At 37.6% G+C, this 17,828-nt stretch overlaps 4 protein-coding genes across 7 annotated transcripts in view; 2 read left to right on the plus strand and 2 right to left on the minus strand.

Annotated features, from left to right (window-relative positions):
* Positions 1-17,828, plus strand: part of LOC132119277 (calcium/calmodulin-dependent protein kinase type 1-like) — a 497,060-nt gene that overhangs the window by 182,887 nt on the left and 296,345 nt on the right. The window lies entirely within an intron of this gene.
* Positions 384-4,308, minus strand: si:dkey-33m11.7 (trypsin). Its single transcript, XM_059528712.1, has 5 exons — positions 4,260-4,308; positions 3,266-3,425; positions 2,709-2,850; positions 762-1,028; positions 384-682 (listed from the first exon to the last, which is right to left on the minus strand). Exons 1-5 carry the CDS (start codon positions 4,306-4,308, stop codon positions 488-490), a joined length of 813 nt encoding a protein of 270 aa, XP_059384695.1. The 3' UTR covers positions 384-487.
* cdab (cytidine deaminase b) lies at positions 11,636-13,759 on the plus strand. The gene is made up of 3 exons (XM_059528734.1): positions 11,636-11,969; positions 13,282-13,393; positions 13,464-13,759. Exons 1-3 carry the CDS (start codon positions 11,651-11,653, stop codon positions 13,534-13,536), a joined length of 504 nt encoding a protein of 167 aa, XP_059384717.1. The 5' UTR covers positions 11,636-11,650; the 3' UTR covers positions 13,537-13,759.
* Positions 15,122-17,828, minus strand: part of LOC132119266 (dnaJ homolog subfamily C member 16-like) — a 12,586-nt gene continuing 9,879 nt past the window's right edge. For 3 of the 4 annotated variants that reach the window (XM_059529083.1, XM_059529082.1, XM_059529084.1), the window contains exons 12-15: positions 17,576-17,656; positions 17,232-17,321; positions 16,949-17,119; positions 15,122-15,944 (exon numbers count right to left, since the gene is read on the minus strand). In XM_059529083.1, the coding sequence (XP_059385066.1) occupies positions 15,515-15,944; positions 16,949-17,119; positions 17,232-17,321; positions 17,576-17,656 (772 nt within the window). In that variant the 3' untranslated portion in view covers positions 15,122-15,514. The remainder of the gene's footprint in view (positions 15,945-16,948; positions 17,120-17,231; positions 17,322-17,575; positions 17,657-17,828) is intronic. The other variant, XM_059529085.1, reaches the window with a different exon arrangement.

Below are 17,828 nucleotides of genomic sequence, written 5' to 3' on the forward strand. Positions count from 1 at the left end.
CTATATGCACAAACTGATATTAAAACATGTACTGATCAGTCTTCACAACATCACTTTCAGACATTTCTGTGCATTTATCATGCATATTAATAACATTATTTTAGAGTTTCACATAAGATTTTGATTAATTTGCTTGCATTTATGGATGTTTCTTCAACTTCTTGGATCGTTATTGTTGAATGTTTTTTTTAAAAGTCTCTTAAGCTTACCAAGACTGCATTCCTTTGATTACTGTGCAATAATATTGCAATTCAAGATGATGCTTTTTTCTTGTAATATATTTAAAAATGTAATTTATTCCTGTGCAGCCAAGATGAATTTCCTGCATCATTACTCCAGTCTCCAGTGTCACATGGTCCTTCAGAAATCATTCTAATATGCTGATTTGCTGATCAGTGTTGATTAATCGACAGATTAATTAATGCTTAATATTTTTTTGGAAACTGATTTTTGTGTTTGTACATTATATGAAAGCAAGCATTGAAGTTTAGTCTTCCCTGCTGAAAAGACCAGCTGACTTAAGGCATCTAGAAAATGTGCTGTAGATGGTCTGGTCAATCCACCTGCGGAACCTGGACACGGCCGAATAAACCCCTGGAAACCTAGGATCTCCACAGCCATTTCCCCAAGAGACCAGGCCGTAAACACGTCCATCACACACCAGCGGCCCTCCAGAGTCCCCCTGGAACATCAGAATGCCAAAATCCTTGTATAATGGTGAATGTCAGCCGGTCATTGTCACAAGTACTTTTCCACACTACCTTACACGCGTCTTTTCCTCCCGTGCTGGACCCCGCGCATATCATGTTTGTTGTGATGTTTCCGCTGAAGGAGTTACTGCTGTTGCATCTGGAGGTGGAGACGATGGGGAGTTTGACCGTACGCAGGGTGAGGGGCGTCAGACCTCCGCTGTGGCTGGTGGAGCCCCACCCAGAAACCCGGCACATCCTGCCCGCCAGCAGCCCTGCGTTCTGTTTGGGGAGCGGGGCGAGGGACACATACCTGTTGAGCTCTATGGGCGCACTAAGCTGAAAGAACCCACATCCAAAGACAGATATACAGATCAGGGTCCATATAAAAGCATCATCTAACTGTATTGAAATCAATACTAAATAACTTACATTTTAGAAGTAGTAAGAGTATGTTTTACGAGAAAATACAATTTCAGGCTTTCTAATTGTAACATAATGTTATGTTTAATACAATGTGTTTTACAAAAGCTTTCTGACCCTCCATAGACGGCAACACAACTGAAACATTTTATGGCCCAGAAAGGTAGTGAGGACATAGTCCATGTCACATCATTGTTATTATTAGTCGTTATTTTTGTCTTCTTTGCACACAAAATCTCCTAGCTTCTTAAAATCAGGGTTGACCCACTGATGTGACATGGAATATTTTAATAATGTCCTACTACCTTTCTGGGCCATAAAACTTTTTAGTTGTGTTTTGCTGTCTATGGGGGATCAGTAAGCTCTTGGAGTTCATCTGAAATATTTTAATTTGTGTTGCGAAGATGAAGGTTTTGGGGTTTTTGAGTAATTAATGATTGAATATTCAATGTTTGGGTGAACTATCCTTTGGGTGAATAGTTGGTAAATAATAAAAATTAGCAGCAAACAATAGCAGCATTTTGTTCCTTAACGAATCAGTGTTTTGAACAAATCTGTTGAATGAATGATTCAATGACTCATTTTTGAAGGATATCACATATGTGAGTAGGTACTTCTTTTGAATAAGTACTTAGTTCATGACCATTAAAAAAGTATATTCTCTAAAATATAAATGCATGTAAATGCATTGCATTGCTGCCATTCACAAATCCACACCCATGGCCTCACGGATATTAAAGCATCCACTGAATGCACACTTCATAATCTCTGCAAAAGTATTAGGTCATCTGGGTAGTTTTTGCATTCTGTTTTATGAGTACTATGAATTCAGACATACTACTCCTTTCACATACTGAAAAGACAACTTTATAGTAAAGAAGTAGGCATATTCAGACACAGCCAGTCACTTGTTTTATTACTGAATCAATCAGTGATTTTGAACAAATCAGTTGAATGAATGATTCAAGATTCAACACTTAGGCTGCATTCAAATTTATTATTGTATTTTTTTAACGATCATGAAGTAATTACTTATTCAAAAGAAGTACCTGTTTAGAGAGTATGCATTTACTGATGCAGCCTGACCGAATGATGTCAACTTCCAGCACTGTTGGACTCATATGAACACAGCTTAGCCAATCAAATTCAAGATCTGGAACTAAATGTTATATAATTGGAATACTTGACTCTGACTGGTTGACCAACAGGTTGAGTAAAGTTGAATTATGTAAGGGATAATATATAGCCAGTCTGTAAAATAACTTCCTGCCAGATGACCAGAACCTAATGTTTTGAAAATATTTTAATGCATTTATTATTTTTTTTCTATTAACATGTTTAGCTTTGTTGTTTCTTTATGGTTGTAGTAGATTAGCTTCATAACTGAAGCCATGAATACCATAATTGACCAGATCCAAGCATCCAATACTTTTGGTTTCCTTTGTTTATTTGTATAGCACCTTACAGACTACACAGAAATTTCAAATTCTTATAGTTATACACTCACTTTCTTGAGAGTGATATATTCAGTATTAAATATATCACTCGTAAGTGAGTGTATATAACTATAAGAGGCAAAGAACCAGAGTGTCGTACCTTTATGAGCATGATATCTGCATTATTGGTGCTCCTGTTGTACTGAGGGTGCGGGACAAGCGACAGAGGCTTGGAGTACTGCTCTGTCCCCTCAAAAACACCTAAAGTATAGTCTCCAGCCACTAACATCATCTGATCCATCCTTAAAGACAAGCAAAACCTGGAATCATATTCTAGCACCACCATACTAAAGCACTCCAAAACAACGTGAATAAATAAAGAAAGAGTTAGTTATAAGCTTGAAATCTGATTTCTTGACATCACTTGTTATAAACAGTGACTCTTTGTAGAGGACATGAATTGAATGACAGTATTTCTTGCTGTTAGGAGCCTCAGCTGTGCCAAGCAGCAGATAAGCCAGCATTCATTAAGTCCCGCACGGTGATGACGGGTCAAGGTTAGCGCACGTCTTGAGTGCCTGTCTGCTTTACTCTGGCATTCAACTCACCCACGGACTTGGCCATCAAGCTTCCTGCCATACTGCATATCATGTAAGTCTCAGAAACAGCCTTTTATATAGAGAATATATTTAAAGCAAAGGGGAAAAAAACACACACCCAATATTGCAATGGGCGGCTGTAAGCACCCAGGACTTGTGGACCAGACATCCGCCACAGAAGTGCTGGCCCTTCGAGCTCTGTATCGACACGATGTATTTGATTGAATTTGGTGAGGGGGTATATCCGCCAACAATGCGCCCCTGAACAGAGTCCAGACCTGGAAAACATTATAACAAACATTAAAAATAGAGAAGTCAAGGGGACTGTGAAAGGTCTTATTTAATTGACAGCTGACAAATTCAAGCTTGACACCCTGTCTGTTAAATAAAGGTCACGTTTCACGATATTCACCAAAGGAAAAAACAAAAACAAAAAAAACGAATATATATAATTTTTGTATTCTTGTTGGTTACATATAGTTTGAAAAACGTATAGAATTTTTTAAAAACAATTTAAACATATTGACACTAATGATGTAATGCGGCGTAACTAACAAGTAATAAATATGAACATTCTTAAACACATGTGAGTGGACATATTTCATATTTCCTCTTCATATTTCCAAAGACATAAATATATTTTGGATTTAGATGTGTATCTTAGAATTTCAGATATTGGACATTTAGATACAAAAACGGTCAAATTGACTGATATTTTGAGAGACTTGCTGAAAGCCACTGTCATTAGTCCTCTCTATAATATACTGTAGAATATTTTATTAATAACTCAAAGGCTGGCTAAATCAATCAATCAATCAATCAATCAACGATTCTTGCTTATTATTATTTGACAAACCGTTGTAATAAAAGTATATACTTAAACAGGTTTACTTTCTAAAAGAAAAAAATCACAATTTTCATTAGGTGAGGACAGTTGTATCATTCAGACTTTTTTCTACTTTATGTCTGATTATGTCTAAAAAAAATATATATTGAGTCAAAAGTAAATCTTAAGTATTGTAGGAGTCATTGTCTTGTTGGAAAGCTAAAGCTGTAGGCGAAACAACAAAAACAAAACAAAAATAGCTCCTGATATTATTCAGTATACTTACAGTTGGCTGGGATGAGTTTGAACAGCACCAGAAAGAGCAGCATGATCATGGCTAATGTGAGCGAGTAAAGCAGTTCTGACTCTGACTCTAGTCTATATCTAGCAAACCCCTCCACAAGGGATGGGGAAATCACATCAACACGGTTCCTCAGGTTTCCACAGTTCTGATTTCAGTATTCATGGGGTGCTATGAATCAAACAATGTTTGATTCAGCTGAAGAAGTTGGTCTTTCAGCAGCGTTGCCCTCTCTGACCTTCTCATAACACATAATGTGTTCTCACTGGATCACTTCAAAGTAATGGCCATTTGTTAAGACAAGTTCAAACGTAGTCTGATAAGCCAACTCTGGATGTGATAATTAATTAGTCCCTTGTTAAAACTGCTAATGTGATGCAAATATAATGCTAATATGGAACCAATCTTAAAGGCCTCAAATAAAAATGTTCTACATGTTCACACCAGAATAACTATAACTATAGCGATAATGATATTAGTGTTGTTCACAACAGCAGACAATAACACTCTTTTCATTGTCATTTGCCACTTTAAATCTTTGCGCTCTTTAAAGTTGGGTGGATTCTGATTGGTTATCAATGTTTCATCAAAATAGTTTCATGAGTGATCCCACTGCTCGTTGTCATTATATGTGGACTTCGCTATTTTCATAGATTTTTATAATGATAATGTAAACTTTATTATTTTAGTTATTATTAAAGTTACCATCCCTGGTGTGAATGCCCCTTAAGAATCAAGATACAAAATAATATTCTGAAAACTAAACTTTCAGTTTTACCTCATTTGATTTTAGGAGAATTCATAGAGCCTCAGCAAACAGAAAGAAATGGCACCCATGCAGTACTATTTGTTATCATTCATAGCTTTTGTTGGGATATACAATACACACTGTACAGAATCCCCTTCCCCTTTCCTCAAGGCCTGATCAAAAACTTGTTATGGGGAAATTTTGTTCTAGCGAATCGAGAGTTGCTATGCTAAGCATGTAGCATGTCCATTACTACATTGGCTAACAATTACACCTGCTTAGAAATGCCTAGCATCTATAGGGGTTGGACAAAATTATGTGAACCCTTGGGAAATAGGCAATATTTCTTTATTAAGGCGTTCTACCACCATTTGATAGATATTGATAGACATTCATACTTTTGAAGAGTCGAATGTCTGAACATCAGAACATCTGCCAGTTACTGAAGAAGGTAATCTGCTTTTTACTCTTCTCCCCAAATCTGGATTGATTGATTGATCTGGCCAGGGCAGATTGTTTAGTCACACATTTTCACCGTTCTGACCAACAGAGAGCTGCTTGGGTTGAAAGTGACTTTGTGAGACAATAGACCTGCAAGCTGCACCTTAAACGTAATCCATCATCTCCTCTATAAGCGACTTGCAAACATTTTCTCCATTTGATTTTATTTAGGATGCAGTACCACATATTTGACAAGAGCATTTTGTTTCAGAAATACACACCATGTTTCTGTAACTGCCTACGTCAAGGGAAAGAGAACAACAATAACATGCTCCGGCTAGGCTTCCTGAACAGATTATGAGTTACATACAATAAAGACAATGCAGCACCAGTAATAAGAATTTCATATTTGGGGTCTCATTTGATGGAGAGGAGAGACATTTACATTATGTTTCTAAACAAATCGCAAGAGGCACTATGAGAATACAGATTCATTACTTCGAGGTGGGACTTCAGATAAATGGCACATGCATCCTTCTAGTTGGAGCTCTCCCCTGAGGATATAGACGTGCATTTATACAGTAAAGCGATCTGGTCTGCAGCTGCTTTGGTTACCACCACCCTGTGGCCCTTTCCACCCAATTTCACCGTTACTCGATATCCTATTCTCTGACAAACCATTTTGTCAGATGAGAGAGTCTATTTGATTTCCCTTAGAGAGCAGCACACTGTATGAATCAAAGGCAAGGTCTTAGACATGATAGCATCAAACAAGAGATACTGAGAGCTTTTGGGTTGGCCTAAGTCCTGGCGTGTTATTGTTTTTGTTCCTGTGAATAGTTATTGTACAAACAAGACTATAAAAACTAAGGGACAGATGTAGCTACACTATAAAATCAGTGGCTTCTACCCCACATGGACTCTGCATCGTCACCAGCAAGTGATCCAATTTTTTTGTCCGCTTCAGCACTGAGCTTGTATTGCTGTCCTCAGTGCCGCAGAAAAGAGCTGGAACAGAGATGAAGGTAAACTGGGGCTGGGGCTTATTTTTACTGGCCCATCCAGTTTTCTGGAGGCCCACCTACAATAAAAATCCTGGCACCGCTAGTGCTTAGTACCAACTGAGCATCGTTTAAACACCACAGCCTTCCTGAGTATTTTTGCTGACCATGTCCATCCCTTTATGACTACAGTGTACCCATCTTCTGATAATGCACCATGACACAAAGCTCAAATCATCTCAGACTGGTTTCTTGAACATGACAATGAGTTCACTTTACTCAAATGGCCTCCACAGTCTCCAGATCTCAACCCAATCGAGCATCTTTGGGATGTGGTGGACGGGAGAGTCACATCATGGATGTGCAGCCGACAAATCTGCAGCAACTGTGTGATGCTATCATGTCAATATGGACCAAAATCTCTGAGGAATGTTTCCAACCGCTTGTTGAATCTATGCCATGAATATTTAAGGCAGTTCTGAAGGCAAAAAGGGGGTCCAACCCAGTACTAGCAAGGTGTACCTAATAAAGTGGCCATGTATAGTTACAATGTGGAAGAAAACTTTACTGCCTCTTCTAGTGTATTCAAGTTTTTTCAATTCAAGTTTATTTGTATAGTGCTTTTTACAATACAAATCGTTACAAAGCAACTACAGAAAATTATGTTTCTACAATATTTAGTAATAGCTTATAAGTGGTGACTGTCAGTTTGTGCACGTATGACAGGATTTTTCAGAAAAATTAATACAAGACGTAGTCAACCAGATGATGAACATTATTAATATTATTAATAATAAATAATTATTATTATATGATGCAGTCACGCTTTTAGCAATATTTGTTAGTTCTGTTGTTGATTCAGGGTTAGCATCATCTGGGGTCCTCTGAGGGTCAGCATCATCTCTTCTCAGGTGTTCTGGATCCAGACTGGAGCTTGTGTGAATCCTAGTTACCAAAACATAGAAACAAATAGAGACATCATTAGCATAGCTGCTGTTCCAACAAAATAAAATTAATTGGTTTAACCCAAGCTAAAGAATAAAAATGCACATTTGATCAGATGAAACTACACTCACAATTTAAGATACATTATTCAAATGATTGGCGAAAGAGATATGTTTTTAATCTAGATTTAAACAGAGAGAGTGTTTCTGAACCCCGAACATTATCAGGAAGGCTATTCTAGAGTTTGGGAGCCAAATGTGAAAAAGCTGTATCACCTTTAGTGGACTTTGCTATCCTAGGAACTACCAAAAGACCTTAGGGAGCGTGATGGATTGTAGGCTAGTTAGGTATGCAGGAGCTAAACCATTTAGGGCTTTATAGGTAAGTGATGATAATTTGTAACTGATACAGGACTTAATAGGTAGCCAGTGCAGAGACTGTAAAATAGGGGTAATATGATCATATTTTCTTGACCTGGTAAGGACTCTAGCTGCTGCATTTTGGACTACCTGTAGCTTGTTTATTGACGAAGCAGGACAACCACCTAGAAGTGCATTACAATAGTCCAGTCTAGAGGTCATGAAAGCATGAACTAGCTTTTCTGCATCAGAAACAGATAACATGTTTCGTAGCTTGGCAATGTTTCTAAGATGGAAGAATGTAATTTTTGTAACATGGGAAATATGATTTTCAAAAGACATGCCATGTACATAATGTCATATTAACAATTTTAGACACTTTAAAATCACAGTGATTGATGACAATGCCTATTCTTTCATTTTTTGTTCCTTGAAAGAGAGTTTTATTAATTCTTTTTTTAATTATTACAAAATAAATAAAGCAGCTAAACCACAGTTTAAATCCATCTAAACAAAGCCTATTTTGGTTTTAGTTTTTACCTTTTATTCCAGCAGAGTAATCTGTTGTTGGAAACTCCCCGTGACATTAATTCAGTATTTGACCGTCCATCATGGAAAATGTGATGGTTTTTTACCACAGCTGTTTGTATTTGTTTCCCCTCTGACCTCCAAACGTCTTCTGTGTTTAAGAGTAGACCCCTCCAACATGAAAAAATGCCTTGAATACACCTTGCTCCTCTTCATCTCTACGCTTCACGGTAAAGCACAGCATTACCAGATTAACTCATCTAAATATAACGCATATGTACAACCCGAATTCCGGAAAAGTTGGGACGCTTTTTAATTTTAATAAAATGAAAACTAAAAGACTTTCAAATCACATGAGCCAATATTTTATTCACAATAGAACATAGATAACATAGCAAATGTTTAAACTGAGAAAGTTTACAATTTTATGCACAAAATGAGCTCATTTCAATTTTGATTTCTGCTACAGGTCTCAAAATAGTTGGGACGGGGCATGTTTACCATGGTGTAGCATCTCCTTTTCTTTTCAAAACAGTTTGAAGACGTCTGGGCATTGAGGCTATGAGTTGCTGGAGTTTTGCTGTTGGAATTTGGTCCCATTCTTGCCTTATATAGATTTCCAGCTGCTGAAGAGTTCGTGGTCGTCTTTGACGTATTTTTCGTTTAATGATGCGCCAAATGTTCTCTATAGGTGAAAGATCTGGACTGCAGGCAGGCCAGGTTAGCACCCGGACTCTTCTACGACGAAGCCATGCTGTTGTTATAGCTGCAGTATGTGGTTTTGCATTGTCCTGCTGAAATAAACAAGACCTTCCCTGAAATAGACGTTGTTTGGAGGGAAGCATATGTTGCTCTAAAACCTTTATATACCTTTCAGCATTCACAGAGCCTTCCAAAACATGCAAGCTGCCCATACCGTATGCACTTATGCACCCCCATACCATCAGAGATGCTGGCTTTTGAACTGAACGCTGATAACATGCTGGAAGGTCTCCCTCCTCTTTAGCCCAGAGGACACGGCGTCCGTGATTTCCAACAAGAATGTCAAATTTGGACTCGTCTGACCATAAAACACTATTCCACTTTGAAATAGTCCATTTAAAATGAGCCTTGGCCCACAGGACACGACGGCGCTTCTGGACCATGTTCACATATGGCTTCCTTTTTGCATGATAGAGCTTTAGTTGGCATCTGCTGATGGCACGGCGGATTGTGTTTACCGACAGTGGTTTCTGAAAGTATTCCTGGGCCCATTTAGTAATGTCATTGACACAATCATGCCGATGAGTGATGCAGTGTCGTCTGAGAGCCCGAAGACCACGGGCATCCAATAAAGGTCTCCGGCCTTGTCCCTTACGCACAGAGATTTCTCCAGTTTCTCTGAATCTTTTGATGATGTTATGCACTGTAGATGATGAGATTTGCAAAGCCTTTGCAATTTGACGTTGAGGAACATTGTTTTTAAAGTTTTCCACAATTTTTTTACGCAGTCTTTCACAGATTGGAGAGCCTCTGCCCATCTTTACTTCTGAGAGACTCTGCTTCTCTAAGACAAAGCTTTTATAGCTAATCATGTTACAGACCTGATATCAATTAACTTAATTAATCACTAGATGTTCTCCCAGCTGAATCTTTTCAAAACTGCTTGCTTTTTTAGCCATTTGTTGCCCCCGTGCCAACTTTTTTGAGACCTGTAGCAGGCATTAAATTTTAAATGAGCTAATTAAGTGGATAAAAGTGTAAAATTTCTCAGTTTAAACATTTGCTACGTTATCTATGTTCTATTGTGAATAAAATATTGGCTCATGTGATTTGAAATTCCTTTAGTTTTCATTTTATTAAAATTTAAAAAACGTCCCAACTTTTCCGGAATTCGGGTTGTAATAGGAAGTTACTCTATATGACTGAAAGCCAGTGTTTATCATTATTCGCTTCATTTACAGACTCGCTGCAGCAGAGAATCAGTGGAGGACAGGAGGTTGAGCCCTATTCCACCAGGCCTCTATCCAGTACAACAAAACTACCATTACTGCGGAGGGACACTCTTTCACCGGCTGTGGGTGGTTACTGCTGCCCACTGCGGGAGACTTCAGTCACAATTCACCTTTATTGATAAGGAACTGAACACACTAAGCTACTACAGTATTTAAGGTTGGCCCAATCCTTCCACTGACTGTACTGATGTGATAATGTTGGGATCTGCTGTCTACTCTGTTCACAGGAGCTATTTAATCAAAGTGGTTTTTGGTGAACATAACCTCTCCAGTGTAGAGGGTGTTGAGCAGCTGTTCAGTGTGTCCAGAGTTCTGGTGTATTACATGTACAGTTACAGGACATTTGATAGTGACATTATGCTCTTGAAAGTAAGTTCATCAAGCATGAACTATATAAATATTGCACACATGTTAATAAGTATATGTTTGTTTATCCTATCCCAGTTAGGAAGTAACAAACATATATGCTAACAGCAAATGCATAGTAAAAATATTATTTAAGTATGTACTTAGTATTTACAAGAAAGAAAGTAGTATTTAAGTGTGTTAATTTTTTTATTTATTCTTCTGTAATATATAATCTATTTTATTCCTGTAATTATAAAGCTGAATTTTCAGCATGATTACTTCAGTCTTCAGAGTCACATGTTTCTTTAGAAATCAATCTAATATGCATCATTGTTGCTAAAAAACTATAGCTCTGATTATTATCAGTGCTGAATTATCGGTCCTTGATTCTGATTGGCTGAGCCGTGTTCGATGCTGTTGTAAATGTGTGTTGCTTGGCAACCACTTTGTTGGAACCACAACTGTTTCTGAGGAACTACATTGTTTGGTGGAAGAATACTGTTTTTATTAATATCTTTACACTTTATTTGCTCGGTTTTATTCTGTGAAACCTTTATAAGAGGTTTTATAACCCCGCTTCATGTCATGCCTAACAATGCCACTTAGATGTTATAAATTCACTGTAAACCACAGCTTCTTGGGGCTTATTGCTTTATTATAACATTTTCCGTATTCATTCATTGTTGGATCTGTGCATTAGTAGGAAAAGCCTGCAGCGCTCAATGTCTACATTCAGCCAGCAGTGCTTTACAAGGAGGCACATTTTGCACGGTGAGAATTTTTTTTTTCTTCCAAGACAGAAGATTATTAAATAACAAATCAAATATGTTCCCAGCTTACTATTTCTGTTAGCCTATAAATCTCCAGCAGTCTGATGTGAAAAGGAAATTCTTTTTCATCATTATTCCACTGTGTTATCGTGACCTTTATACCTCGTCCTCACTGTCTCTCATTGTGGCTCAGGGAAAGGTTGCTAATTTGCCTCTGACTGGAAATTACATAACTTTGCAGCATGACAGCATCACACAAATCAAACACAACATCAGGGAGGTGGGAGAACTGGGAAAAGGGATTGGATGCCGGATCTGGAAAAAACAGAGTCACAAGCAAGTCTGTAGAGCCGCAGAAACACAACACAAAGCCTACACAGCACAGCAACATGGGAGATCAAAAGATGAGAAGCAAGCGTATTAATGGGTTGAATGAGCACTTGTCTGGAATCAAAGAGTTGATCTGGAAATCCCTAGAGGCCAGGAAATTTGCCTACTGCCCCTACAGCAAGTTCAGAGTCGGGGCGGCACTCCTGACACACGACGGGACGGTTTTCACAGGTGAGCGAAGGCTTGAAATGCACCGCAAAGGTCTTGAAGTTGTGTCAATATCAGAGTTTCAGCAGTCCGTTCCCAGGGCTGGTTGTGTAAGAAACATCAAATGCTGTAACAATTTTTGAATAATGTAATAGGCCATTATGAAAATAATGTTGCAATGTTCATCTTGTTGCTAGACAATTTGTTTTGTATATTTTGATGCATTATTTTCTCTTAGTGGAAGCTAATATACAAGTAAAATTACATGTAATATTTCTGTGTCTGGGGTCCTGATGGGTTTTTTTTGTCCGTTTTTTTGACAATATGGAGAATTCTCTTGAAAAAATATTGCATTCCCTTGCGAAAGCATTTATATATATATATATATATATATATATATATATATATATATATATATATATATATATATATTACCATCATATTCCTCTATGCGATCCCCAAAAAATATAATAATAAAAATTTATATATATAAACACACATACACAAAAGGGGTCAATATATTTGTTCAAATATGTTTACGAATATATTAATGTACATATTTTTCCTAGCAATATATTGTTGGACATTTACATTTTAATACATTTTTTTTTTAACATTTAAAATATATTTATTAAAACCCAAAAATATCTTTTGCCCTCTATATTTCAAATTCCAAGAAAATACATTCACTCATGTCATATGCTGCCGAAATACATTTGAGTACTATATTTTGAAATATATTTGAGTACTTGAGGGTTGAAAGCAAATATATTTCAATTTCAAATCTATAGTTTTGAACATTGAGCTTTACAACATATATGTAGCATAAATGTTAAATATATTTTGGCCAGGAGAAACAAAAGGCGTATGGAATAAGTCTATAAAAACAGAACAAAACTATATATATATATATATATATATATATATATATATATATATAAAAGAAATACACAGTTCTATTGATCTGAACAGGCTAATGCTCAGGTTAACTACTGATAACTCTTTGATCTGATTATGCAATGCAGTTATTTATTGCTCTTCTTCAAGTGACACAGCCTTGAACTGAGGTGAAGCAGCACTTAGTGTTCTTCAGTGACCATACCACATACACAACAGTGGCACGAGAGAGGACGTTTTTGTCGTCACAAAAAGTAAATAAAACTTAGCCCATGACCTGACAGGCCTCTTCCAGCCCAGCCAATAGAAATCAAACTCGGTACAAACACCAGTGCGAGATGTACCTGACATAATATTTACTTGTCTTGCTTACACAGTGTGATGTAACATACTTGGACATTTACACTCTCATTTAAACTTCATTATTTCTCAACACAAGGCTGTAATGTGGAAAACGCGTGCTTCTGCTTGGGCATCTGTGCTGAGAAAACTGCCATCTCAAAGGCCGTCTCACATGGCTACAGGGATTTCAAAGCCATTGCCATCGCTAGGTAAATTTCTCCTGCATTCAACAGGCCATCTAGTGGTTGAATAACATTTCTAACTAACTCCATCTTTTAGTGATATGTGTGAGCAGTTCGTTTCTCCCTGTGGAGGCTGCAGGCAATTCATGAGAGAGGCAAGTTTCATTTAACATAGTAGTTCATGTCATTGAAACAAGCAGCATCCTCAAGTTTCATTAAACATGTTATTTTGGTTTTCACCTCAACAGTTCGGTGCAAACTGGAACGTGTATTTGTCCAAACCTGACGGTTCCTATGTGGAGATGACTGTTGAGGAACTGCTGCCTGCGTCTTTCGGTCCAGAGGATTTAAAAATGAAGAAAGTGAATATTCGGAACGAGGTTTAGACGATACACTCTTATAAAAAAAAAAAAAAAAAAAAAAAAAAAAACATTTAAGTGGATTAATGGTGTTTAATCAGTGTTGGCGGTAACGCATTACAATTAACGCGAGTTACGTAATCAGATTACTTTTTTAAAGTAACAAAGTAACACATTACTTTTTAGTTTACAAGAAAATATCTGAGTTACTTTTTCAAAAAAGTAATGCCAGTTACTTTGTTTTCCCATTTATTGACTGACAAGTCTCCTGTCCCAAATATTGGGAGAAATCGGAAGTACAGACGCGTTGTGTGCTCTGTGTGAACATGTAGTTCTAGACTAAATATGAATGTGCATTAATTCATCCCACTTGCACAAAAAAAAAAAGGATTTAGTATTTATCACAATGAATTGACACTCAGAATATGATGCAAACCTACAAAAAGTTAACACAAATTTATCTAATCCCATTTTATTAAATAATGTCTTTGCTGCTGACCTTTGATGATCCAGTTCAACCATACTAATAAGCAAAATTGATAAACTAACAATTGTGCTTCATATTGCTGAAGAGTGTTGAACCTTCTTCTGCTTTCTGCTGTACAGGCGTGAATTTACATTTACTTCAGCCTGAGGTTTATTCATTAAAAGTTTTGGTATGAAAGGGCTTTTACATTTGCCAGAAATAGAACTTCTTTTATTAAAAACAATTAAGCTCATATTTAAAAAGTAATGGTAAAGTAACGTAACATACTTTCCATACAAAAGAAACGTAATCAGTTACTTTTTTAGGGAGCAACGCATATTGTAATGCATTACTTTTAAAAATGAACTTTCCCCAACACTGTGTTTAATGTGTGTTACTGTAAGGAATGCTGTATGAAAGTGTGTAAATTGTAAAAAACAAATATATTTTAAATAAAAAAGTGAACATGTTGCTACAGTACAAATTTTATTATTTTTAAACAATGCACATGATCTATAAATCAACCACAATGTACAACATAAAAATAATAAAAGAAAATGGCAACTGGTGATATATAGAGACATTTTAAAATTCTTAGTGATAGTGATAATTCAGATACGGTAAGAACCTCTATTTTAATATTGAGTTAATGAATGAAGGAATCCTAAGCAAGTCATCAAAGTGCCAAACATGACACAAATTAAAGAAATTATGGGCTTGAAGGAAAGGCAGCACATGCACAAAAAATAGCAGTAAAAACTATTATCTTCTCATGTTGTCAAAAATGTGATTTTTTTTCATGCAGCACGGTTTAGTAAATTGGTAGTTAGGAGATTTTGCATAAGTAGACTGACTAAACCTTTTCCACACACTTTTTTTCTAATTCCTATTATCCAAATAGTGCAGAATGGCAATCTTAATACGAACTGCTTCTGAAACCTGGGCTGTTTATTGAATTCTCAGGACCCTGGATGCAATTATAAGGATGGGCCATAGCTGCCACATACCCAGCAGTGTAAAGACACATTTAGCCCTGCCTGAAGCTACACAGAGTGGCTGTATCTGGGTATTGGCATCCATACAGTAATGAAACAACCATACTAACAAAAAGACGTTACAGAAGGAAAGGAGTTTTGCCCCTAAAGCAGCCGACGAGCACATGGTGCTCTAAATAAAGACACCATCTACTCATTACCAGTGCATTTTACTGAGTAACTTAATGTCTTTTAAAAGTAACTAAGTCATTTGGATCACAAAGATGTTGAGAATTCAACACCTTTCACATCACTACAGCAGAGGATCCCATGAGGACAAACGCGAGTCTTATTTCTGCGGTGTTATGGTGTCCAGACCGGGCCAGGCCGGAACGTAGTGCCTTGGTAGAGTTCCTTCCATCAGCCTCTCCATCCACAGACCCAGTCGGTCCAGTTTGTGGTGGATCTCCAGAGTGGTGGCCTTCTGTCGGGAACTTGACCGGGACCTCGAGGCTTTCCTTGCATCCTCGTCGGACCACCTACTGCATTCGGCTTCCTCCCCTGTGAAGACAGGTCTAAATAAGCAGAAATACTTCTTGTGGCCGTTGAGCGCCAGGACGTGGCCAGTGTAGTCTGATTTGTTGGAGGTGGAGTCCTCCTCTTCTTCCTCTTTGTCCAAGCAGTCTGACGGCCTGGCGTGGGGAGTCAACTCCATGAGGGAATCCATCCATTGGCTGTGCTTGTCCACATTTAAAAAGGAGTAGTGAAGAGTCTGAGACCTGCGGGAGGAAGTAGGGATGAGTGTTTCCTTTGGATTTGTTTGTTGCAAGATATAAGTTAAAGGCAAAGTGAGTTCAACACAGCTTCTGGAGATCTACTTTCTTTCAGTGTTTAATTCCATGTAATGTAATGCTACTTTCCAGACATGGAAATAGGAACAAATGGACATTCAATGTTTTTTTTCCCTAAGTGGAGGGGAGAGTATTCTAGTTTGAGTTGTCTGGAGTGCATCATGACTGGAAATCAGAATCCTGACATGACATCTTGAATGCTACTGAAGTTCAGACAACTGACCCCTTAAAACGTTCTATTGGTTGTTCCAAGTAAAGGTGGAAGAATTCTGGGTTAAGCTGTTTCGGAATGGCTGCATGACTAACAAAATTTTAAATGTTAAAAGAGGGAAATTTCAAAAATTTAGATTTTGCCTGCAATGCATAAATACATAACTAGGGTTTATGGTTGAGGTCTGCAATCAAGATTGTACCTGAATACCTGATAGTATGTAAAAATAAAATATGAAGTTCCTCAAATTTATTTTAGGACTTTAAGGTGCAGAATGTTATTTGTGTTGTTGATCTATTCAGCAACCAATATAAACTGTTTACAGACGATTGCGCATTGCAAGTATAATAACTTTTAACTATTAGAAGTTTGGAATATTCAGATTATTTCAAATGAACCCAAGCTGTATTTACTGAAAGCACTGGAAGCCCAAGGAGATCGTAGAAACCACTGGTGCCAGTGTTCTCTGGGATCTACTGAGGCTCACAATGTTTTTGGGAAATGCAGATATCACAGATTTGGAATAAGTCTAATGTCTTTGACTTCGGTTCAGTTGTCTAAAATTGAATGGGAGTTGCTGAATGCTAGCATTGTTTTGCATGTGTGCTAAGCGTCAAGTGGCTTTCCATGTTGGGAAGTTGAACGAACGCCTAAACTCTGTAAGAAGATTGATCTCCAGAAACAGGCTTTAGCATTTTCTCAAAGCTCCCACAGGCCTCACCCTGAGAACGAAAACACTTCTTTGGCAAACTTCCTGAGCAGTACTTGCTTAGAAGCATCAGTGAGGATCAGCACAACGTTGATGTGACCAGGCTTTAACCTGACTAGGTTACTCATGTAGGTGATGTCCGTGAGCTCGGTCACTTCCACAAAATTCTTCTTAGGTGGACGACTGTAACAGGAAAACAGACACTTATCGATTCAGCTACTGAACACATCCATTATCTCAAAATCTATTTGACTTGCTGTTATTATAGTTTATTATCAAGTAAGCAGTGCCTCACCTTGAAGCGCTCTCTTGTCCTGGAGAGCTCTCTGCTGTCTTTGGTGACTCTGTGGCCTTTTGTTTGGCTGGTTTGTCTTCCCCAGCATCACTGTTCGATTGTTCAATCAATCAATCAAGAACTTTCCTTACAAAGGCAATATTATATACTATATATAATACATATCTATAGCTTTAAACACACACACACACACACACACACACACACACACACACACACACACACACACACACACACACACACACACACACACACACACACACACACACACACACACACACACACACACACACACACACACACACACACACACACACACACACACACACACACTTCTGTCCTACCTGAAGGCCTGAATGATTACAGTCCCAAACAGGATGAAAAGAGCTGAGAAGATCAGAGACAGTACGGGCATCATCTCTCGCCTGGGGGAAGCAGAACATGAATTGTAGAGCTACTAATTGGTAAATTCAATAAAAAAAGAATGCTGAAAACAGTCATCAACTAATATTATCATTTAGTCTGTCTTATTTGTTGTCATAAGCATTTAAAAACATTTTTTGCACACAATGTACAGCTTTTACACCTTTTCCCAGT

This window comes from Carassius carassius, chromosome 38 (genome assembly GCF_963082965.1).
Source record: "Carassius carassius chromosome 38, fCarCar2.1, whole genome shotgun sequence".
Taxonomy (NCBI): domain Eukaryota; kingdom Metazoa; phylum Chordata; class Actinopteri; order Cypriniformes; family Cyprinidae; genus Carassius; species Carassius carassius.